Here is a 26,077-nt window from a genome sequence, read left to right as displayed (position 1 = left end):
CACTGCCTGAGCAGTGAGCGTGATTAGCTAATATAACAATTCGTTGGAGCTCTGAAACTAGTGACGGGTAACGAGACGTCTAATATCTGACACTTAGAGTCCTAAGGATCTCTGATTGGCACTTGATTAGAATCTAATTCATGCTATTATCTCCTCCAGTAGAATTAGCTGGGTATAAAATGATGTGGTAAATCACAGGGGCTGTGAACAGGAGGGCGGGGAGGAGCCGGGAAATAAAGCATAAAGTTGCAATCAACACTTTTAGTTACCTAATCATAAAGTTGACTTTCGGCCCAACAGAATGGCACAGGACCAACAACTCTTTGCCAACGCTTTTGGCACAGAGGCGTTCATCTCAGTACAGTTCATTTAAGACAATTTACAGAGTTCTGCTTTCTTTCCACCTCCAGAGTTTCCGTTCCTTACCCAGCCCACCCTAACCCACCCCGGCTTGCCCTTAATGGCAGCCACTCCCTCAGGCCTTAACTCCAAACCTCAATGGGGACAGAAAATAATTAGGGAGGGAAATTTTGCCTGACACCGTTTCTGAAAAGCAGGGTATTATAATGAAAGCAGAGCAAGGATCTTTGTGTAAGAGGGAAAAATTGAAAGGAAAAGAGTCAGAGAGAGAAAGATTTTGCAAGAAAGGCCTTTGGGGGGTTAGCAAGGCATTACTGTCTTGCTGCAGTACTTTTGGGGGAACGTTAAAACTCTTCTTTTCTCCAGGCACTGTCTGCATTTTTGCAGGTGGAATGATAGGATATTGATCTTTGCTGAAAATATCTATATGTATTTGTATCTAATAATATTCATTGTTTCATCAGTTTTAGTCAGATTTATTCTAAATACAATAACATTTAGTTATTTTAATGTATTTTTTTTATGTGATATTCAATCATTTTATATATAAAAATGTGTAACAAAGATATAAGTCTATTTGTGAAAACCTGAACTACAGAAAAATGTAATTATTGTATTAGTTACTGGGTTAATTGTTGCAAAACAGTATTGTACATTGTTATATTTTAGTTATTCATTGCCTAAAATAATACATTTTCATAGTGATTTTATATATATATATATATATATATATATATATATATATATATAATTTTTTTTTTTTAGTTTACTGGTATAAATCATATTCTTTATTGATTTCTCCTCTTAAATTTTTTTTTGTGCATTGTCACATTGCAGTGTTTTTCCTCTTTTTTTCTGTGTTAAATTAACTGTTGTCATTATGCCAATTTTTCATCTCGTCTTCATTATTGTTGACAAAATCAATGCAGAACACTTTCAAAATAAATAACTGAACTTGCGCTGAGTCACACATCCTACAGTCACACGCCTTGAACGGATCGATGCAACATTAGCGGTAATGGCGGAGGAGACTTGGAAAGGCAGTGGTGGACAACACCAGATGCTACGCTGCATAGTTGGGGAGCGGATGAATGACAGATCCGCTGTTGAAAGGTCCAGCGGGGACATCTTGGCTTTTAAAGAGAGGAGTGAAATATTACACTGGGCGGCATAGTTGCAGGATTACTACAGGCTGGAAGTGCTGTTTTTAGAGCCTTGGCAGCTGTTTTGAAAGCACAGGAAGCCAGGAACTGCAAATTTCTTTAATAGCCGAACGATCAGTATTTATACTTTAGGGAACTGTATAAATATGCTCTTGGTGGGTTTTATTTGATGAACCTGATTGTGATGTCAAAGTTTAGTTTGCATAATGAGCCACAGAGCAGATGATTCCAACTTGTGGAAGCTCTCAAAAACATCTTGGAATGCACTCAACGTGTCTTAATTGACACCGACCAGCCAAATAAAGAAACAAATGCGCTGCTTAAGTGTATTGGAAAGACCATTAATTTTTAGCATTGCACCAGAAAGATGCATATAGCATACTATATCTCTTAATGACACGTTCTCCGCTCAAAGGTGACAATAAACAGCACACTTAGCTGATGACGATCAGAGGCTGCCCTTGTAAGATGGCTGGCATCGCAATCAGCAGGGAATTCTCCTCAAATCCTCCCCAGATTAGAAAATAAATTGACACCCTGGCTCGCATCTGGGTCACGCTTCTGCTGCGGCTCGGCTGAGACCTGCTTTCGGTGTTGTTAATTCATTTGTCATGAACAGAAATCATCGGAGTCGCTAGGGAACGCTTGGGAACAGTAAGGCCTGCATTTGGAGCCCTACACAAATTCCCCTGGTTAGACAGTCATGGTTATTGATTCCCGCAAAGAATTACATTGTTTTGTGCCAAACATTGTTGACTAGAAAGTGAAGGAATCGTCTGACCAGACATGATTGTGCCTGGGATCCAGGTCCGGGCCCCTGGGCTCATTACCTTGGCTGGATGGGAGAACAGGCTCTCGGCTCAGCTTTCTAATCTCAAAAGTAATTTTATTTTTGGAATTCCTCTCTAAATATAGCTGTGGTCGTTGAAGTGGGGGGTTAGTGAGATTATGGTATTGAGCCGGCAGACGTTTTCAGTTTTAGCGTCCGAATTGATTTCAGATTGCCATTCTTTAGAGATGAATGAATGCTGGTGCATTTTGATATCTTCGCTTAGCAGGGAAACGGGGAGCATGGGCTGCCACTCACAGTGAGACTGCCATCACCTGATATGGCATCTGTGGCACCCAGCTTGCTGAACTCATCTCAAAAATAAATGGAGCGAAATTAAACCAGAGCTACTATGATGCAAGGCCACAGAAATCAGCTGAAGCCTCTCAATGCATCGAATGGGATTTGCTGTCAAAGTGAGCTGAACTCCCAGATTACTTCCGAAAACCATTACTTGCGTCGTACAACAATGCAATCAGTTCAGTATCCTTCAAAAATCACGTAGGCTGGTGCCAAACAGACGTTTGGTTCTGATGCATTAGAGGCCCAGAGATATGTTACTCCGAAGCTCTTGTATTGCAGATATTTTGTAATCAGGAACTGGCTTAAGACCTTGCAGTCCAGCAGCTTCTTGCCTAGAATATCGATGAGAGTCTGAAAACACCACTAATGTGAGTGTCGGTGTGCATGTGGGTGATAGATAATCCTATGCAGGCGGACAAAAGATGAGAGTCCAGGGACTTGAGCCCAGTGAGAAGATGATGAGGGGGAAAAGGAGAAGGATTCAGCAGCAGATGTTGAATGCTCCAGGGCACCTGAAGACATCTCTCATCCTCTAGCCTTGCTCTCTTCTCTCATGGGGAGAGTTCACCTAACACCTGCTGGAGAAGATCTGAAGATCCATAAAGAACTAAATCTGCACTCTCACACAACCGCGTTCAGTATTCCACCGTTTTCTTTAACTCCAGGCACTTTTATGTCCCTTGTCTCGTTTTTCATCTTAAGCAAGAAATGTAACATTTGAAAAAAACAAACAAATATATATATATATTAATATATATAAAAATTCCCATCACTGTTATTTCCAACATGTATGTAATTGTATTGTGCTTTTAATATAAAACAGCTAGGGCAATCTCCAAGGCTGCATTTATTTAGTTAAAATACAGGAAATACTAATATAATTAAATATTATTAGATTAGATTAGAGTCAACTTAATTGAATTTAAGTTAGCATCTAACCAGAAGTGCAAGAATATAGTGTTTTATATACATACAAGTGCAGCTATGGTATACAGAATGTACAGTGGAGTTGCTATATACAGTATTGAGCAGAGTATATACAGAATATAAATATGAATGCATTGTAGGGTTTGTATGTACATTATGAACAGAACAATGTAGGATTATATACACATTATGAACAGCAGCAACGTAAGAACAGTGGTAATAAATACAGTTTATATGAGTGTGCAAAAGTATTGTTAAACAATGTATTATATGCAAAATAACAGTGGTGCAATGATATTTGTATAGAAAGTTTACTGTGCTTTGTACAGTAACAACTTTAGACAGTTTACAATAGCTAGAATAGTGTGCAGTCTGTGCAAAATATGAGTAGTGCAAATACATGCATGTAAAGTTAAAAAAAAGTTTAAAATAATAATAAAGTTTATTAGAATTGAATATACTGTAACGGTTTTCTATTGTAATATATTTAAAAATGTAATTTATTCCTGTAATGTGAAATTTCAGCCATTACTTCAGTCTTCAGTGTCACATGATTCTTCAGAAATCATTCTAATATCCTGATTTGGTGCTCAATAAACATTTCATGTTATTATCAGTGTTGAAAATGTGCTGCTTAATATTTTTGTGGAAACCATGATTAACATTGAGGGAACCATTTTTTTCAGGATTCTTTGTTAAATAGACAGCATTTATTGTAAAAATTATTGTAAAAATCTGTCACTTTTTATCAGTTCAGTGCATCCTTTTTCTTGCTTAGTGACCCCAAAACTTTGAATGGTAGTGTGTTTATTTTTCTTTGCAGTGCTTTTAGTAGTTGATTTTTCATTTCAAACACAGACACACATACATTTTTAGTCTGAAAACATCCCTGTCTATATGCAGTACATTCATCAGCTAAATCTTCCTTGCATCTAAGCCACTTTACAGTGCTCCCTACTGAGTTGCTGATTTTACAATGCAACATGCATTTTTGCATCATTTAAATTGGTGTGTCTGCTTTAACCCTGATGGCCTCTAGAAATCTACATATTTCTACAAGAAACCACTCAACCATGTCACAGGCATTGTGAGTGATGAACACAAAATAAGCAAGGGAGAAAAAAAATGTAAAAGGCTGATTCGATTGAAGATGAAAGCTATCATGCTATTATGGTACATGGCGTGGGATTGCGAGGATAAATCAGCATTGTGATGTTTTTCCGACTAGCCTGGGACATGCAGAGGGCAGTAATATGAGATCTGCATACTCATCAAATAATCAGACATTGGAGAGGCATCACAAAAGCTGGAATATATTTGATATGTTCACCAGCAGCATCAGATAATAATGGTCTCTGACGGGCTGTGAGGAGGTGAGGAAGTTGTGATTTTGTTTATGTACTGATTGACTTGTATCACCTGATCTCCATCCGCTCCTTGACCTCCAGCTCCACATCTGTACTCTGAGATTATTAGAGGGAGACATTTTGCTAGTGCTCACCTCTAGGTGATGGTTATGTCGTGTGTATGTAGTTGGGAATGCATTTTACTTGATGGTAAACTTGATGTTATGATGTACAAGGTGTGAGAAAATATTTTCATAAACATAATCAGGCAAGTTAAATACTTATTTAAGTAGTTAAATTAAAAACTACTTTTTTTAACTCAACCTCATCAGTGGGTTGCTTGAGGACTAGGATCAGTCAACAGACAGCAAGTGGGATGATCTGTAACATCATGATCTTTTCTTTAACCTTACTTAATGAAAACATTTAGCTAAGTGTTATTAATTATTACTTTTGAGTAAACACATCTTCATGCGCTTCTGCAAACAGACTGCCATTACTGAGGGTTTATTTCCTGCGTTAGTTCTTCCCTTCTGCTGAACCCAAATACTCACACATGCATGTTGAATACCTATTCAACATACTACATGAATTTATGGCTTTTTAACTGTGCTCACAATTTGCAATAGCATGCTCCACTTCCTGTAACACTCATCTCTCAACGGCTGTGGTGTGTTTGACCAGGCGTATACACGAGAGGCGTGATTCACAGCCAACTGACTTTTAATGCTAACGCATAAGGGCTGTAATAATGTACTTTGCATGCTGCAAAATATGCTGTTTTACAGCAATGTTGTTTGCTAAGCTAGATACTTTGTGTGTAATGGACTTTGTTTAAAGGGGCCTGCTATATAGTAGACATTGTTTTATAAAGCGTTAAAAATTATACATTAGTTGGTTCTGGTCCTACAGTTTGATTAGCTGAGAGTTCTGATATACATCAGTGGAACTTTGTCAGTCTGTTAATCAGAGATTGTCAGTGATTCCTGCTGTAGGCTAGGTAACATCATAAACTTGTACCAACCCGGAATTAAGATTTTCACTGTTTTCATCTTTTTGAACAGAGTGCTTTCGCAGAAGCCATCAGAATCTGTATCTGTAAGACTTGCTGTTGCTGAGACCATTAAAGATGATTGAATCTTCCTTCCAGCTGGTGTGTCTCCTAAAGAGAATGGTGATGAAAAAAACCTGTATGTAGTTTTTGTGAACCTAGGAAGTTTCTGACTAGGAAGAAGTGCAATGAAAATGGGGCTTTGATTTTTTTGCCAAAGCTGTTCGCACTCATTTACAACGTCATTGAAAATGAATGAGCGAGTGGATCAGGTCGATCTTGAAATTTAGCTCGAGCTCATCCTTTTTTCTGTAACAGCGGGCTGTCTGTCATCTTTATTGCTTCTCATCTGCTTGTGTCATTAGCGTACTGAGACTGATCTCCTTTATGACATGCTGTTCATCTCTCTGCAAACCAGATCAGTGGCATCAGCTAAAACATACATTTAGGTCACATGTATCAAGACCTGTTGGCTGGGGCGTTCAATCCATCACAGGTTGTGTAGCTGTTTTTAACACAGGAATGATTTGTCTTTATTTGTTCAAAGTCAACATGAACACCATTTTTTAACTCACATAATGTCAATAATGTGACATTTTGGTGTGAAATACAATGCAACTAGATTTGTATGTTTCAATGTTAAAAAATAGTTTCTTATTGTCCTGAATATGTTAGAAATCCCAAGTAGTTGACTTTTTTGTTAATTTGTCCACCATGCAATAAATAAAAATCTGATTTAGAAAGAAAATACAGAAAAAATGAAGTTTTAAACCTCTATATGTAACTATAAAAATGTAGGAAAGGGCTATATTTGATTGGGTTGTGAAAGGTGGCCTGTCCTATAATTGGTTAAAATGTTTGTCCAACGTCATCCTTGGTTACACTGGCAGAATAGATAATATTGTAAGTTTTCAGATATTGAAAAAAAGTTATTACATTTTGATGAAAGATTATGACAACTTTTTCCCCCCTTGATGTGACGTGCATACTGTAAATGGGGTCAATTTAAATGTCATGTTCTCTTTATAAAGATCTTCTCGATAATAGAGTATAGGAGTTCTGCGTCTGTGTAGTTCTGCTACATGTTCTGCAGGTTTATTCATTTTTCTTACAACTGTACCTTTATGATGTTTCTCTGTGATTGATAATGGGTCATGGGCTTTAGAGGAAGATAAATCATTTGAATTTCTATTTCTCTGCCTACTCATGTAAGCTGTACTATCAGTCAACTGCATCCTGGGCTTAACCATGTGAAATTAAAACACTGGGAGGTGGGAACAGCCAAGGGAAAACAACACATAACAAAAGCTTCAAGGCAAAAGACATTCATGTTATACAAATCAACAGTGCATGGGGATATGAAGCACTTTTTTGTATCAGTAGTTCAATGATCATACCTTCTTCTTCCACAAGGAATGACAACATAATGTTTTTGTTTTATTTTTTTGATGCCTGTATGAATTTGGTTTTATTTTAAAACAAAAAAAAAAAAAAATCTAAAAAAAAATTAATTAGAATAGCTCAGCACAGAATTGAAATCATCATAATTTTCAGCATCATAATTTTGAAAACCATTATATATATTTTTTCTTAAAGTTTATTTTTTTTTTCCTTTTTTTTCTATTGGACATATAAAGACATTGTTACAGGCTATGAACTGTTGTTGTGTGTGTCTCTTCTTCGGTGGTGTTGTAAACAACATGAGCGTGAATTTTTATTTCAGCAAGATAAAATAAAAAATTCAACATTTCTGTTGTCATATCAGTGTTGTATTTCTCCCTTTCAGTGGATGGCTGCATACACAGAGCCGCAGGTCATCTCCTGTATGAAGAGTGCCACTCGTTAAATGGCTGTGAGACTGGAAAAGCCAAAATCACCTGCGGCTACGACCTTCCTGCTAAATGTAAGTATCAGCATGTTGTCCTTATTTTTTCTTTTCTTTTTTTTTGTTGCTGGAAGTGAAGATCACTGAATTCAGAAGCCAAGGGAACAGCAGCGTTCACAAACTTACCTTCTAGTTTTTTTTTTTTTTTTTTACAATTAACACGACTTCTAGAGTTAATCACCATTGTAATGAGTGAGTGTTTCCGTGCTTCAACTTTGTGATGTTCCTGCGGCAGAGCACCCATTGTTTGCAGCGACGCAGTTTGAGCGTGTATGTGTGATTAATGGAGTGGTATTATTAGTGCGCTGATTATCATGATGACTTGCTGTGATGTGCTTGGCTGGCTGAAGGGGCCATCTATACTCCAACAAAGACATTAAGGGAACTATTAGTTTGCAATTTGATTGATATTTCATCCTTGATTTATTCCATTAGCTTATGGCATTCTCTGATTCGTGTGAGTGATGACGAGCGTCATGCTGGTAGCGGCTGGAAGACTGCGTATCTACGAGGCAGCGGAGTGGGATTTAGAATATGAGAGGGTGTCTTGTGTCATGCCATCTGCCCGCTGTGGTGAAGATTTGTGTAAAAAAACAAAACGTTCTTTTTATTTATTCCTTCTTTTTCTGTCATAAAACTTATTTGAACAATGTCTAAAACTTGGTATTACAAGCACTTCCTGTGTTTGTTTGCCTCTTTAAGAATAATCACTTTATGTATCCCCCTATTGTAAGTTGTTTTGGACAAAAGCGTCTGCAAAATGACTAAATGTAAATGTTAAAACATTAACGGACTCTAATCTACGGGCTTCTCCTGAGGTGGTCTGATGAAGATAAACAAGGTCATTGCTCTTCTAAACCCCATTAGATGGTGATTTGCAGGTCTTAGCTAGTGCTGGGCGGTATACCGGTTCATACCGAATGCCTATGTTTATTTTTCTTATGACATGAATTGTTTAAATGCCGCAATACTGGTGTGGTTTAAATAATGTTCGAAATGCATTTGAGAGGGGTCTCTTTTCACTGTTCCACTGTGGCGAAGACACAGCTGTATGTGTTACTAAGCGTGAAAGTTCCGAAACCGAAGTTGAACGTGATGACAGAAGAACTCGTCCACATTATCCACTGACCACCACATATCCACTGCTCGCTGCCGTAAGCTCCCATAAATGAGAGTGACTCCTGGTTTATATATATTAATGGGTCGTGTTTCGTCACTATTTAGAGTGGAATTTTTCTGCAATATTCACACATAATGACAGTAAAATAGGGCATTCTAAGTCAGTCTACTGCAGTAGCTTATTTCCTCTCTCAATCAGTAGAAATTATTTCCTCTCTCAATCATGTGGTTTACACCCGGTCATTCATGAAAAATTTATTAAAATTATTTTGGTCATACCGCGCACAACTAGTCTTAGCTGGTTTAAGATGGCTTAACTAGCCTCATCAAGCTTGTGTGCAGTCAGCAATATGGTTAGTCAGTTAGTTTAGTTGGCCAATCAGCTGTTCTCCCAGTCCTACCAGCCAGTTCTTCTTACATGATGTGGTTTACTGGTTTAGTTGGCTGACCAGCTTGTCTCACATTCTTAGATAAATTAACTTCTCTCCCAGCCTGGTTAAACCGGTTTAGTTGGTAATCCAGCTGGCATCCCAGCCTTACCAGCAGACTAGTGTTCTTGAATGATGTGGTTTGCTGGTTGTAGCTAGTCTCCCAGGCTTGTTAAACTGGTCAGCAAACTGCTCTCCCAGCCTTAACAATTAACTAGCCCTCTTAAATGATGTGGTTTGCTGGTTCTGGTTAATTTAGTTGGTCTTCCAACCTGGTTAACTTGGTTTAGTAGGTCAGTCAATTGGACTGGTGCCCCCAAACCAGTCTAAAACTAACAAAACAGACGAATCTAGCAAGCTTCACCAGGATAGGATACAGACAAACCACCTTAGGGTTGTTTTCTTGTATTATTTTATCTGCACTGTTTTTTTTTCCATGTAAACAGGCACTAGTCTGATATTTTTAACCATTACATCTTGTTAAAATTGGTTTACTGTTGCAGAATGTTCAATTGCTTTGTGCTTCCTCTAGTTTTTTTAAAACTGTACTTTGAACCTCAGTTTTTGTCATTAAATCATACCTCAAATATTCAGTAAACACTGTTGCTTGTTTTTGTGTTCTGCTACCTGTCTGTTCTAACAAGAAGCTGATATTGACTAAATGAGAAGCTCTGTGGCTTTCCCTACTGTCCTTGATTTAATGTTATGTCATTTCTGAGCTAAAACAATTGAATTGGATGTAACAGCATCCAGCAACCTTGAAGCAATCTTTCAGGCAGTGATGCCTAAGCTAAAGCTTTTTATAGGCTTATCGAATCCTCTATGGCTGGATGATGTGATTCATTAGTGGAAAGGCAGAACCTTGGCGTGAGGAACATACTGTATGTCTCCTCTTCAGCCCTTAGGAGATTCGTCAGCCCTAAAAACATCAAACGAGTAAGCTGCATTTTGTCTCTTTCAGCATCAGCATCATGTCACTTCATTATTTCTCTTTCAAAGCCGACATCTACTGGAAATCTTCAAGCTTTCCCTCGCTTCTCTCTTCCTCCCTCCCTCTCTCTTTAGAAATACTCTCCCCATCGTTTGGTTTTCTTGTGTTGAGCATTTACTCTTCTGTGACTAATTTCCACCCACACACCAATTCTGAGACTGTCTGTGTTTTTATTTTCTTTATTTTCTTTTTCTCATGTCAGAATGTGTTGTTGAGCGTCTTCATTCAATATTTCTATAATGTCTTTGATTTATTTTGTCCATTTTTGGGTTGTGACGACACCAGTTCAGAACCTCTATTCTTGAATTAAATATGTATGATTCATGAATTGTGAAGAAATAAATATGCTTTTTGTGAAAGTCAGTCACCCCAAATGTGTCAATCCAGAGCCCAAAATATAGATAATAACAATGACCCCTACCTATTAGGGTTGAAAATCTTTAAATCAATCTTCCATTCTTATTTGATTCAGTGGGCCTGTATCTCATTCTGATTCTTGATGCTTCTTGAGCAACAGGGTTTATGCCCTTGACTTTCTTTAGTGTTGCACAATGCACACCATACTTGTATTCATAATGTTTTATCTCGTGTATCTTTTCAAGAAGCAGATATCAAATTCAAATTTGAGGAACATTTGAGAGTGAATCTTCTTTATTCCACGGTCTTTATGGTAATAGGGGAAGGAAGCTCACCACTCACCACAAACAACACTGCATAGACAAAACAGACTGGGACAGTTGCCATGGTTATATTTGCAACTTGCAGCACATTATAATGCATATTTATCATCTCTGAGGCTCGTTCTGATTGGACACACAAGCTCTCTCAGCATCACTAACTTGTATGTTTGCGTTCCATCGGCATCTGCTGCGAGATGGTTTACTCTGCTGCGCCACAGAGACAACCAGGGAGAGCGGGATGCAAATGGCACAGATGGTCCTTTTACCTTTTATATCTTGGCATAGTCAAATATTTCCAGCATGGGCTTTTTATGCTTCCATAATTTGCCAGAACGTGAGTGCTTTTCCCCTCCAATCTACTCTCAGAAAGTGTATCCATCTCTTTTTGGTAGAGAAGCACGGAGAGAGGGAGCTCTTCTACCTCGACCTTTTCTGGAGTCTTACTTGCGGGCTTCTCTCTTCCCTCTGGAATTGACGAAAACATAGATTTAACATTGTGCAAGACCACTTTCTCTTGCTGTTTCCCTTTTCTTTGTCTCCTTCCTGCATTCCTTCCTCTGGTTTCAGTTGACCTCATAGACTAAGGCTCTGAAGCAGACACCACTCAAAGAAATTCATCCTAGTTTATAAAACATCTTTTCGCATTAATTTTGCTGTTGCATAAACAAGCATGCCCATGACAGTCACAGATGTATTCAATTCATTCAGTTTGAACGGATGAGTAAAAGGCCATTGTCCCTGTCCTAGATGATGAAAAATAACATATTTTATTAAATATATGTTTTGTCTTCAGTATGTTTTTATTTTTATACCTGTTTGTATCTCAAAGGCTTTCATTATTAATAAAAAAACAAACAAAAACAACAACTGACAAATGAATGGTAGGGTTTTTGTGGTCAGAAAGGAGCTGGGAGAAATGATTAAACAGATTTTATGAAATTATAAAAATCGCTGGCAGTGGCTGGCAACTAAAAAAAATAAAAATGTTGGCTGGGAAAGAGTTAAGGGTATTTCAGTTAAAGATGTACCTAGTGAGAGAAAATCCTCATCAAATACTCATTCGTCAAAGGCATCGCGACTGGACTTCATCCCTGCTACAATCTATCAAGGTCACTGGATTGCAAATTATATTGCCTTAGCTAATGTCGAAATTAAACTCAAAAGAGAGGGGAGGGAAAAAAAAAGCCGAAGGGATAAAATGTTTCCTTGTGTTTGGACAGAGACACTGAACACCAAGAAGAAACAACCCACCATCAGCCTCAGGAAAGTGCCTGTAAATAATGAGCTAAAACCCAACTAGCCCGGCTCTTTTTCTCATACGCATATTTACATAAAGCCGATTGGACCTGACATCTAAAAAAGTGCCCTTTTGGATTGCTGTTCCCATCATTTGACTCTCTCTTGCCAAAGACAAGAAAATTGGCCGCTATTAGTGATCAGCAGACTCTTTCTTCTCGTTTTTTCATGCATTCTCACTTGTTTTTTTTTTTTTTTTGCTTTTGACTTAGAACCAAGACTTGTGTATCTCAGAGGCAAATGGGACACTTGTAGGATCAGGCTGTCACATGTGGCACACATTACTGAAGGCCATGGGTTTATTAATAAATGACAGTAATTATCCTCCCACCATAACAGAAAAAGGCACTAAATAAAACGGCGTGTGTTACCTCAATCTGACAATGAAGCCAGTGATTTATTTAAGACAATTTCCTTTTTTGAGAGTTGCTCCCATTCAGTAAATAATTTATTACATAAATTATTATAGGTGCATGCTTCAAAAATTGTATAATATAATAACTTAGTGTATTGTGTACAATTTCAAGGAAAACTGTATTAAAAAGCATGTGGAATTTATGGAATTCATTTTGTTTTATTTTTAAAAGAATATTACAAGTTTGTACAAGTTAAGCTTAATCTAGAGCATAATTGTTGATTACAACAATTATTATGATAGTTTTTTTTTTATCATTTAAAAGCCAAAATGTGAAGTTTAATGATATTTCATTAGGTTTATATAATTATTAAAACATGTATTATTTGAGCTGTTTAATCATAATTTTACAGTCATTTTAGTATTTATGGAATTTTGTTATCATGAAAATTACATTGTAAAATTGGATATAACTTTTACTTAATTTTTTTTTTTACATTGGTTTTATGTCATATTGTTAATGTTGTGTTATGTTGTGTCTTTACTTTAAAAAAAGGGAGTAAGCCCATTCAATTCCATAATTATAATTACTCCACAAAACATGTAGGTAACCTGAAATATTCCTTTAAAAGTTGAACACAGAGTAAAGGCATATAGAGTGTGCGTGCTTTTTGTTTTTATGGAGCACATATTTATTCTCTAAAGGTTCTGCATTAATTTATTTTTTAACAAAATCCTTCTGTATTTTATATTCATCATATCCCTAAAACAATTCTTTGTCTCTCAACACACTGAAAAAAAAGGACAAAGATCATTTGCAAAAATATCAAATATTAATGCAACGTTTGATGGTGCTTGGATATCACTTCAAAACACTTTAGCAATGTGGTCATAAATACTCTGGCTAATCAACAGACGGAAACATTAGATGTAGCATTGTTATGAATTATTGAACCATCACAGAAAAGCAGATCCATTCCCCCCTTCCCTTTTTCCTTTTGAAGAAAACAAAGCATAGTTTGGTTTGTTTGTGTAGATGTAGCGTTTGACCAAGGTCACATCTCTGACTTTGATATGTCAGCTAACATTAAGCCACACACTCATGTTCCTGTAAAAGCAGTGCAGTTTACTCTTTTACTTCAAATCTTCTTTTTTTCCTGTCAGAAGGTTTTCCTTCAGTGTTCAAGGCGAATTACATCTAATGCCAATTTACATCTACATACACATTTCAGTATATAACCGATTATAATGCTTTTCTGCATCACATCTGCTATGATCAACTGGATATATACATAATATCACTTTAAAATGATTTCATGGTATCTAATGCTCCTCTATTTAACACTGCGGGGCAGATTTCATCAGCCCAAAATGTTGTGGGCTACTTGAAGGAATGGAGGAGGAAACTGATTTTATCCCTCTCCTCTTCTGTTTCTTCTAGTATCTTCTCGTCTCTTCTCCTCAAACCCAGAATGGTCTTATCTTTGTTAATTCACTTCTCTGTAAACAAAACTGTACTGTATTTAGCATCAGCTATCTCTGGGTTTAGCTCCAGCACATTAATTGTTAAAGCCGAGGAGGACTGCCTGGGAAAAGATAAAGTCCCTGAGGAAAGTTTAAGACAGATGAGAAAAAGAAAGCATGGAGAAGAACGGAGGAGGAAGAGAGGGACTCGCGCTCGCCGATTTCGTCTGAAATCACCCACTCTTTGCTTTTTGTTTTTCTCCCTGAGGCGGCCACAGATTGACAGTTCAAAATCCTTTCAGTGTTATTTAATGTTCTGTTTGGATTTACTCTCATTTTCTTTAAGATAAAACCTCAATGTACGCTCTAAATAATGCATTATGCGCTGGTGTTGAAATCCGCTGAAACTACACATTCTCCAAGGATTCAGGGTCGCGTGTGTTTTCTGGTTTCGTTTGTGCTGATCATTCGATAATTGTGGTTCTGAGTCTGTCGTGGTCACGACATCATGTTAGACATCGCTCTAATGTTTGCAGTGCTTGAAACAGGTTTGTTTCTCTGTAGAGTGCTTAACATTGCCTACAGTGCACAATGCCACAGTGTTTTTAGTGTTAAAAAAAAGCAAAAGCAAATCCTTTATGCACATAATTTATAGCATGTGTTATATAGACTTTGACAATGGCCAATTTGGTCAATTTTTAAAGCAGGTAAGCATTGAACAGTGTGTTCAATGCCTGATTAAGATTTCCAGTCTTTCCAAACAAATATTTCTTTCATTTATAACAAATATCCAAGGCTTGTGTTATGTTTATTTATAACGAATACCCTAGACTCTCCTGGCTCTAGCAATTGCAGAACTGTGGGGGGCCCCATTTAATGCATCTGGGGGCAAAAGACGTCCCTGCAGATGTTGTGTTTCAAACACCCTGCTATTAGTGCATGTCAGAGGCACAGCGTGATGGATGGACAGAAATGATTTAAGTGAGTGGTGACCAAGGCTAAAACAAGCCTCAGAGTTCGAGTGAGGAACACGACCTGTTTGGTCTGTCTCAACTTTGACCACAAACACGCAGGGGTCGCCGGCTCGATGATTAGCTCTTGCAGTTTCAGACAGGCTGCTCATGGAGGGAGTGTTTTGTTATCGAGTCGTTCAAAAGCGCGCTGAATGCCTTTGAAATTAATGCCGTGAAAGTTTTAGAGCTTTCAGCATCTTATCCGAGCGCGAACTTGAAAGAAACAAAAACTAAAAATAGATTAAGGGAGGGGGAAGGGGGGTAGGCTATGCCAGTTTTTACTTGCGTTGTCCTCTAGACAAGGAGAAATGAGAAAAGACAGATAAGAGAGGTAAAACTAATACTCATAATTATAGGATGACTGCTGTAGAATCATATAGACCATAGAAATATAATATCTTGCCTTGTGTTAGGAATGACTGTGTCATGTCAAGTTGAATCAGTACGGGAATGTAAGATTTACATTTAAAATAAAGTTACTAATGCGTTATGCAATTCTTAAGTCTCGTTTTGCTGAACATAATTTTTTTCAGTTAGATTCTCATGAACTTTATAATGATGTATATACGGTATACAAGAAGATCTATCAACTGTGTAGAAAATTTACTTTGACTTGAACAAAAATAAATCACTTTTCTAATTTGCATCTCTAATTCCACTGGCAGCTTCTTATGATGAGCTACCATGGAATACATATTCATGGCACAACAATGATGCATGTTTTTCTTCAAGAGCAGGACCGGTGTGTGAGTAATGTCATGTTCATGGGCTCGGTTCAATAAGTTAATGGGTAATTATCTCAAATATGGTTGTTCTTTCCTCAAGATGAGCTATTCATAGTGACTCATGAATTACTGTTTCACTCCTTTTCTCTTACTTGCGTAGGAAGCAATCTGATATTCATTATTCATGCATTTTTTTTTTTTTTTTTTTTCAAGAAATATTTAATTGTGCATCATATATTTTTTGACTTTTTCAGACTCTCAGTCTCTATTTTTTTAAGTCTCGTTCTGTTTGTAAAATGACTACCTTCTCAGTTTGCTGTCTTCAGTACCAATCAACATTTTACTAACTCACTGCATAGAAAATACGATAATTACGGCATAAAGTTAAATTGCATTGCACCAGGCACGCTGCAGCATTTATTAACCAGTTTTGAAGGTCGTCTCGTCGTCATCTCCGTCAGCGTCAAACTCTCACCCCAAGCCAGATGCCAGGACACTGATATTTACAGTAAACAAACCTGGTGCAATATTACTAATCATTAGCACATGTCTTAGCTATAGTGTGATGAATTTGAGTGGGTTAGCGAGGAGAAATCACTCATATGCTCTGTTTCATCCAAGGACCGTCTTTTTGCCTCTCTTTTCCTTGCAAATGAAAATTAATTACACCGAAGTATTGATAAGTGGCACATAGTTAATTTAGATTAAATTATCCCTCCGAATCATTATCGCTTCACTGGGTTGAGTTTGTCACCCAGAGCTCCATCCTGTCATCTGTTTGGACACCTTTGACGCTCCTGCAAAGATGATTGTCTACTTTAATTTGGTTATTGGTGGTCTGCCTACGACTCTCTCCTCTGTCAATTTGTTACTCTGTCCTTTTTTGCCACCCTTTTAGCACATGACATTTCAGTTTGGATTGAAACTTTCAGCATTGACCCTCTCCAAGCATGATTACTTACTTCTAAGTGTATGTTAGTGTGTTTTATGTGGATTAAGCTTGTATATGAGCTCTATTGAAAGGCAGAGAGGAAAAAAAAAAAACAGGAAATTCTTTCATGTTGGCTGTTTTCAGAATACAGACAGCTTCTTTTTCTCCATTTGTTGAAGTGGCCCACGGTGCTATGTGTGATCTTCCTGAATCAAAATTTCTCACTTCACGCTTTAGTCAGAGTTTTGCCTCAGGTCTTTTTTTTTCTCAGCTATTCATGGTTTAGAATTATTTGATAGCTCAGCACTGAATTGGTGCTCTAATGTGATATATTTTCATTATGCAACTGTGGAAAATGCTCTGTTGCTGGCAAATGTAAAATAATATTACACGGCTCTCTCTAAATAGATAAGTCTGAAGCATTTATGTTGTGGTTGTAATTTTTTTACAGTATTTTTTTTTCCTTGAAAAGCACAAGTATGCATGTTAAACAGGGTTCTGCTTTTGGGGAAGTTTCATGATGCAAATAATACACTTTAAGCGAACAAAGAATTTAAAGTTCATGTTTCTCTTTAAAATGAGACATTGCACTTGTTTTCACGTTTTAAGTGCTCTCATATTTTCAGGCTACTTTGTGAATGGCGATGTGGATCCCCAATAACTCAACAGCTGCTTGCAGAGCAGAAAGGGACATGTAGGCTGGTGGCTCTGGAAACAGCAAGTGTGCACATCGTAAATGTCACCGCCACACATAAAGTTGTTTCAGACTTTAATGGAAAACCAGAGTCTGGCAGTCCAGAGTCTTGCAGGCCATCATTCTGTGTGACATTCAGACCGTAGTTGAAAATACTATTCCTGAATCTGAATTGAGGTATAAAACGTAAAAATGCAGAATTCAAACTTGAATTATTTCTATAAAACTGTGATTTTTTTATTTAGAATAAATGTTATCAAGACTTTAATGTTTGACTTTAATGTTTAACGTAGGCTCCACCTTCTTTCTTTTCAAACTCTTGTTTGAAAGTTTTTTTTTTAAATAATTGAAAAGTTTGAAGCTTTATAGGCTAGCTCATTTCCTGTCAATGTAAAGAAGCGAACATGTGCACACAGCAGTTTTGTTGATCATTAAATACTTGACATTGGCATTATGGACATATATTTGAATGGCTCTTTCAAGAAATATATTAATATGCTCAAACATCTGCTGTTTCAAGAGAGATGAATTACTTCAGTTTTCACATTCTAATCAAAAGCTGCTCTGTTGCCTTATTGAATGTAATTACTGAGCAGTCACCAAAACCATCTGAACACTCTGTTAATTGGTAGCTGTAGTTTTCTAGACTTCTCTCCTTCCCTCCCCCTCCTTTTTTACCGCTACTCCAGAATATTTGTGTTTCTTTTGTTGGCTGGACCTGTCAGTCGCACCGATGCCTCCGGGGGTTGGTATAATTTGGTAATTTTGCCTAAACGGTGAAACAGTGATTATGTGGCATCAGCTGCAGGCCTGTCAGAGAGGCGCTCAGCGCTCATCCATCACCACAAATGTGCTACTGGGAAAAAAAAAGGTACTCTGATAGACTGGAATAGAGGAGGGAAAATGCAACGGAGGGCAGGTTGGGTTGGGGGTGTAAAATGGTACCTGTGAGTGTCTATGGCTCCTGGTTTGGGCAGGAGAGAGGCACTGGTGCTTTTTAATAACAGGGATGCATCAGTGGTGAAAGGGATTCTGGGAAGGTCAGCTTTCAAGAGAGGAATGTAGAGAGGGCGGTGGACTAATGTGGGTCTGTCTGTTCTGCCCACATGCTCGCACAGAGCTCGGTCTGTCTATTTACCCATCCTCCATTGCTCTCTGAACCATCATCACTCCTTCCTTTCTCCATCTCTTATCTGTCTCTCCCTGGTTGAGGCGTCTAGGTTCTTTTGAGAATCTCCATGTCCGAATAGGTCATAATTTCACTAAAAGCACACAGAAAGGCACGTGGCTTGACTTCCTCCCCAGAAATTCAATTTAAGACATTTCATCTTTACGGAAACGGGTTTACAACCATCCAGAAATCATCTTCATGAATTTGTCAGCGGAAGTGACTTTTTGGTACTGATTTAAGACTAATATCTCACATTTATCAAAGAGCGTTAATGGTGTTGTGCAATCCTTCAGTAAGCAGCCCACCACCATAAAAATAAGCAGCCGTTGTGCATACCGTAAGACCCCGTGTTTAATAAAAACAGACACGAGAGAGTGAGTACAAATGTGGTCCTCCAGCTTACAAGAGCCAAAAGCAATTGTGCCAATGCAGTCAATAATTAGGAGACAGATGGGCAAATTGGAAGCAGCCAAGTAATGAAAATCACAGAGGCAGCATTGGGACCGTTACTGTACCGCTTCAGCATCTTCTTTTTATGTTGAGCATCTACAGAAACACTGAAGAAAAGGCACCTGGATATGATGTTTCTCAAGCTTTAGTGCCTTTGTTTACCTCTCAGCAAAGATTTAGCAGCAGAGCTAATTAAGACTAGCGAGTAGGCAAGTCCTGTTGCGCCATTTTTCCGCTAATTATGTCTGAACACAGACTGCTAAATAGCTTCGTCTCAGTCCTTGATGTTCGCTTTGCTAAATTGCAGTCAGTACTTGCGTTACTTCCGCTCGTTATGTTTTAAGGCTTGAATGCTCATTGCCTGAGTGTTTGGGTATTTTCCTCTCTCTCTCACTCATGAAATTCTCAGCTTGACGTGAATGTAGCATTAGCGGCGAGGGCGTTTTTATGTGACGGCTCGGCAAAGGAAAGATGTCAAGGGTCGAAGCTGAGCTGCGTTCGATGGTGCTGCGAGCAGCCGTATCGTTTGACCTCGTCGAAATCCCACAGTGCCATTTTCTGTTTTTTAATGTTGTGGATTTAGCTCAGCACTTGCTCCTTTAAATGCCATTAACCCTCTAATAAAAGTGCATACAGCTGTCTATAAAGCCTAATGGGTGAGCCAAGGCGTACACTGAGTCCTTTGTGTGTGTGTGGTCAGGAAGGGAAATCTTGACAAAAACTCAGAAGACTTCATAAAACAAAGTAAAGTGCTCTTAAATTACACTGTCAAAACCTGTAAATGATCTGATATCTATGAAATAGTCCACCTTCTATTCAGAATTGTTCCAAGTGATACATTTCAACTCACGCTCATAAAACACTTGCTCTGAAGGTGTTGCAGTTATGTTCGACTTGCACAAAATGTGGGTTAATGGCTCTATATTTTTCTATGTTGCATAGTAAATTCTGCAAAATGCAAATAATGCAAACAGTTCCTGTGAAATGCAAATAACATCCTGCTGACCCTGAAATGGCTTACCCGAAACATTAGAAACCCCCTTCAGAATGGTAGTGCATTAAAAGCTTGGAGAGCCCATTTATCCATTTACTGTTAGTCTGGCTTTGTAATTCATTCATTCAGTGAATGGTTTGTTCATTCATCATCAAAACTTATGTATAAACATGAATTAAATTATGCGGTTTGTTATTAAAGATTACATCTGCCCCTAAGAGCAGCCTCACCTCGGCCAGATCTTCTAGAGTTTGCAGCTGGCTCTGATGTCACTATAGTGGTTAAATATGAGATATAATTTGTTTTTGGCAAATGCCCCAGTATAGTGATGAGGAGAGTACACTGTAAAAAGCACTGTCCTTGGGATGAGAGGTTAAACCGTGGTCCTGACTGTCTGTGGTCACTGAAAATCCCATGGCACTTTTCATAAAGAGTAGCAATGTATCCCGGTGTCCTGGCCAAACTCCCTCCACTGGCCCTTGTCAATCATGGCCTCCTATTAATCCCCATCCACTGAATGGGCACGATCTCTCTCTCCTCTCCACCTATAGCTGGTGTGTGGTGAGCGCACTGGCACCATTGTACGGTGGCTGCCATCGCATCATGCAGGTGGTTGAGGAGAGATCCCATGATATCATTGTAAAGTGCTTTGGGTGTACAGCAATACACAGTAAAGCGCTATATAAATGCCACATTCATTTATTTCTAATGGGCAGTCTTTGGTCTCATTAATCTATTATTTGTTCAAGAGTAAATAGTTTTGGCTGAGGGAAAAGTCTCAAAGTCTTGATGTATTTTATGTAACTTCAATGCTGGAAATCAGAGTGCTGCCTTTGTACTTTTGACTGAATTGCCTAGCAACTTTTATTATGACTGTTGTTGTTGATTCTGAATTTTTTATATTTAGTAAATAATATTTTATATAAATAATAGCAATATTTAATAATAGTGTTTGGTATTGAGAGGCGGTTTGTGTGTACAAAAGTTCTTTTTAAAATAATTAAATACTTTTATTCAGCAAGCATATACAGTATTAAATTAATCAAAAGTTACAGTTACAAGACATTTGTAATGATGCAAAAGATGTCTATTTCTATTTGAAATAAATGCTGTTCTTTTGAACTTTCTATTCATAGATTCTTGAAAAAAATGATTACACACAAAAAATGTACCACATAAATATGAATGATATTTTATTAATATTATATAAATATTGATAATACTAAGGAATGTTATTTGAGCAAATCAGCATATTAGAATGATTTCTGAAGGATCTTGTGACACTGAAGTCTGGAGTAATGAATTTTGATAATTCAGCTTTGCCATCACAGGAATAATAATAAAAAAAATATATTACAATAGTTGTTTTAAATTGTAATATTACTTCACAGTGTTACTGTTTTTGATCAAATAAATGCAGCCTTGATGATCATAAGAGACGTCTTTAAAAAAAAAGCCTTAAAATATAAATAATGTACGGAGAAATTAAGCATTTAGATTTTAACATTTCTAATATCACTAGTGCTGTCAAATGATTAATCACATCCAGAATAAAAGTTTTTGTTTACATTTTTGTGTGTACTGTGTATATTTTTTATGTATATAAATACACAAACATACATGTGTATACATCATTTTTAAAATGTGAAGACAGCAGAGAAGCGCTCTCGCTCACCACAGTGGAGTAAATCGTTTTGTTAACTTTATGGTTTATTATTTTGAGTCGTATGGGACGCGGTAACACACGTCCCTCTCATAATATATTGCTTTACAGATATATCGCATTTGCCGCTCAGAAATATTCAAGCAATCATGCACCACGTATCAGAAGATCTGCACTCTGGCACAGTTTGCATTCACACTCACTGTCCATGACTAGTTTTATATATATATATCATTTATATATATTATATTATATATAATTTATATATATTATATATATTATATTATATATAAAACATGTTTTTCTTAAATGTATACATGCATGTGTGTGTAATTATATAAATGATAAATATACGCAGCACACACATACACAATATTATGTAAACAAAATTATTTATTTTTGGATGCGATTAATCGCCATTAATTGTTTGGCAGCACTAAATAATCACCTAAAATACCTGATGTGGTATAGATCTATTGTCCATGACTAGTTTTAAGGCTTCTCTTCAAATAAGATCAACAATATCAGGAGTTTTAGAGCTGGATCACGTAGTTCCTGGAAAACCTGAGGCTTTGTATTTAGCCTGGCATTGCTGAAAAACAACAAAATTGTTGGCACTTTTATGGTGATCACCTTGAGCTGTTGTTTTGGGATGGAGACCAGTGTGGATAATAGATGCTTTGTGAGTCTCGAGTGGCTGAGTGGATTTATGAATCAGAGCCGGACCTGCGCAAGAAATAAATAGCCCTCCTTTTCTGCAGACCTCTATCATGAATAATGGCACATAGTTTACACAAATTGACGGACTTGTAGAAAAATACGGAGCCTGGTCTGAACAAGGACATTAAGTATGGAGCTAGTTGGAGTTATGTCCTTACATGAGACCCTCTTTCATGTTACCCTTTACCCTCAGTGCACAAATCAATAAAAGAGGAACTGCACTTCACTCACCTAGGAGATATTTATCTGTTTGTACTCGATTGTGTGATGATGAATAATGGAGCTTTTTCTTTCTTCAACTACTATTAAAACTACTATTAAAACCTGCTTTCTAATTTAAAAAAAATAAAAATGCAGTGGTGGTTTTGATCTGTCATACTTGCTTTTAGTTATACAAGCAACTAATGTAAGAGAAGCACGCTTGCAAAAGAGTGTAGTGAGAGTTGACCTGTAAAATGAAAAACAAAACAGTTACCCAAGAAGCAGTGGAGTCTGGACAGCAAATGGAGTCGTTGCTGTGGGCGTCACGTTCTCCGCACAGGAAGGAGAGGCAAGAAAGTAGTAAGAGGAACGGATCTGATTCTCCCACCTGCAGCCTAATTATTGACCCAACTAGTATTGTCTTTTCAATTGTCTCAATTATGATGGCACTGGTGTTCCTCTGCTCTGTGGTGTCCCGGCCTGCATTATTCATGTGCAACACCCCGGACTCCACTCAGCATTGGGAAAAAGAGGAGAATGTCAATACTGCAGGGTGGGGGTGGAGGGGGGCAAATTCAGCTCACAGTGGCCCCTCAACAAGAGAGAGAGGGAGACAAAGTGGAGAAGACAGATTTGTGTTGTGCGCCTTGTCAGATACTCGGTTCTTTCTTCCATGTAGTTAAAAAAAAAGGACTTTTAGAGACTTGGCTCCACTAAAATATAATGTGTCAAACTCAGCGACCAGGGTTCCCATGGTCTGTTTAATTGTTATTTTTCTTTATCTATCTGTGAGTTCATTTGTTCTTTATTATAATGCTGAAAATTATTTAGATTTTATTAGAGTGCAGTCTCTATAAATGGATTTTAAAAGTTCTTATCCAGTCATAACAAATGTCTGGAAAAGGCTGTTCCATGTAAACGTTTTTTTTTTTGTTTTGTTTCAAGCGCACATGACCGTGACAAACAGGAGGACTTTTCACTGATAAGATACTTTAATAATAGTGTTAAGTGTTGCCAAGGCATTTTTCCTTTGCTCTCAGGTGCTTGTCACATGAAGTGTAGTTACAGCGAGTGTACTTATGTCTTTTGGTGTTTCCATCTCAAATAGCTTCCATTTTGTTTCCAGAATGTACCAAAGAAAGAAAGACGGCACAAGACACTTATCATGTCACTCAGTGGCCGCAGACCCCTGGAGCACAGCGAGTGCCCCTTCACGTCACCGCGGTTTATGTTTACAGTCATCTGATCTCAGGTCCAATTGTCACCCCGGACCCCTGAATCAATAGTGTTAAATTAACAATGAGCACCAGCCGCCTGAGCCCAGATTTCCTCCAGGCTCCTCCCCAGGAGGGACAGCGCCATCCGTGGGTCGACCCAACTACCTGCGGGCGGCTCAACGGGGGGGAATTCAAGTGAGGGAATGGAAAAGTGGTGTTTGGTAGAAAGAACATGAGAGCAGGTGTTCATGAGGAGATTTGAAGATGAAAGTCATGAAAGCTTTCTGTGACCGGCTGTAATGTTGTTGTACTGGAGGTTCTCTGAGCGGAACAGAACGCTACATCTGTAAAATGCTTCATTAGCGAGCACCGCCGCTGCAGGCGTGTTGTTTACTGGGGATCGAGCAGAGTAAAACAGAGGGAGCGCTGGCTATGATCAAAGGAGAGAGGTGTAAGGGATGATGGACCCTAATGATGGAAAAAGGATGCACCGTATACAGAATAAAACTAGCAGCAGAAATGAAGTACAGTAGATTAAGTATGGTTTTGTTTTTGTATCATTCTGTGCAGATTTGAGGATCAAGCAATGATACATTTTTCAGAAATATACTGTGTTTTTCACAGGTGTACACAGCTAAAACCAAGTGCATATGATGTACAAGAAGCATGTTTGTCCAGCTGATACAATATAATATAAATGCACTGTGTGTTCCTTGTTTGGCCTCTTGATCACAATGTCTGATTGGAACCCACTTGAAAGATAAAAGATAGGAACAAAAAATCTATTACACGGGATATTCAAAATGACACATTCTATTTGTGTTATTCCTGAATTCACAGAGAAAAAAGAAATAAAGGGAAGGGTTTGATTTTATTAATTGGAATTTTTCTGGAAGTCAGATCTGAATTTGTGTTTGCAGTGGATCATGAATGACTACAGTTCCTATCTAATACTCCCAGCACTCACTTTTGAAGTGAAGGGAGGGTGGCACCCTGAGGTTTTAGGCTTTTATAATATTATACAGAGTTTATAATTATTTCCATTTGGCATTCTCTGACATTTTACAAATACATTCCTTGGTGCTTGCTAATTGATTTGATTTGAGAACATATTTTTTCCTATTTTTTGAGAGATGAGACAAAGCTTATTGAAGACACTCTGGCAGTGTTGTTTGTGAAAGTCAAATAAAAGCCAAATGTGCAGAAGTTTGGAAATCCATTCTATCTTTTCAGGTAATGAGTAAGAGTGCATAGACAAATAGACGTGTCTGTCTTTTTATGTCCATCTCTCTGCTGCTTTAATGGTCTTCACTCTCTCCATCATTTTGTTAATAGCCCGTGGAAGATACGGAGAGAGCTCATTAGGTCTTTGAGGGGTTTCAGTCACACACATCTTTGTGGAATGCCAAGTGAAATTCATTTAAAAGCAAAGGCACTTGGTTATTGATTCGATGAAGAAGTTTTGGTGCTCTTCCAGCCTTTGAGTTGTCTTATGGTGATGAATCGTCTGCATTGAAACTTTCACACAGTGGATTGCTAGGCCTGTTTTGGAAGGGCCTCCTGAAGGTGAGAACTGGGGTGAAATTGCCAAGGGTAAGATATTAGGAAGCACATTCATTAACCTTCTCTGACCCACATATTTTCAAGCAAATCAAATCAAACCTATTTTTGTCTCCCTCAACAACCCTCTAAGCAATTGTCCTCCTGTTATTTTCTTATATTTATATATTTATAGTTTATGGGTAAAAATATACTTTATTTTATTATTATTTTTTTAAAACACTTGTGTTGGTGGATTTGGAATCCCAAACTACCCTTACTTAAGATTTAATTTAATTTAATTTAATTTAATTTAATTTAATTTAATTTAATTTAATTTAATTTAATTTAATTTAATTTTAGATTTTTTGTCTGTGTGAAAAGGTTAATAATAGACCTATTATTATTATTATTATTATTATTATTACTACCACTTTGAGGGTTCACATTTGTTATTCTTAAACACTTCTGTTAATGCTGTATTGGAAATTCCATGTTACCTATATTAGTGGTTTTATTTGCATTCTTTAATATTTAATTTGAAATTATTCTGTTATATTGT

General features: G+C 37.5%; 1 protein-coding gene across 3 annotated transcripts in view; it reads left to right on the top strand.

Moving 5' to 3' along the window:
* LOC128026060 (ADP-ribose glycohydrolase MACROD1) overlaps positions 1-26,077 on the top strand; it is a 517,908-nt gene that overhangs the window by 184,743 nt on the left and 307,088 nt on the right. For all 3 annotated transcript variants that reach the window (XM_052612789.1, XM_052612788.1, XM_052612790.1), the window contains exon 5: positions 7,766-7,882. In XM_052612789.1, coding sequence (XP_052468749.1) covers positions 7,766-7,882 — 117 coding nt within the window. The remainder of the gene's footprint in view (positions 1-7,765; positions 7,883-26,077) is intronic.

This window comes from Carassius gibelio, chromosome A13, assembly GCF_023724105.1.
Source record: "Carassius gibelio isolate Cgi1373 ecotype wild population from Czech Republic chromosome A13, carGib1.2-hapl.c, whole genome shotgun sequence".
Taxonomy (NCBI): Eukaryota; Metazoa; Chordata; class Actinopteri; order Cypriniformes; family Cyprinidae; genus Carassius; species Carassius gibelio.
Note: the sequence above shows the minus strand (reverse complement) of the source record. Positions and strands in the feature narration are given on the sequence as shown.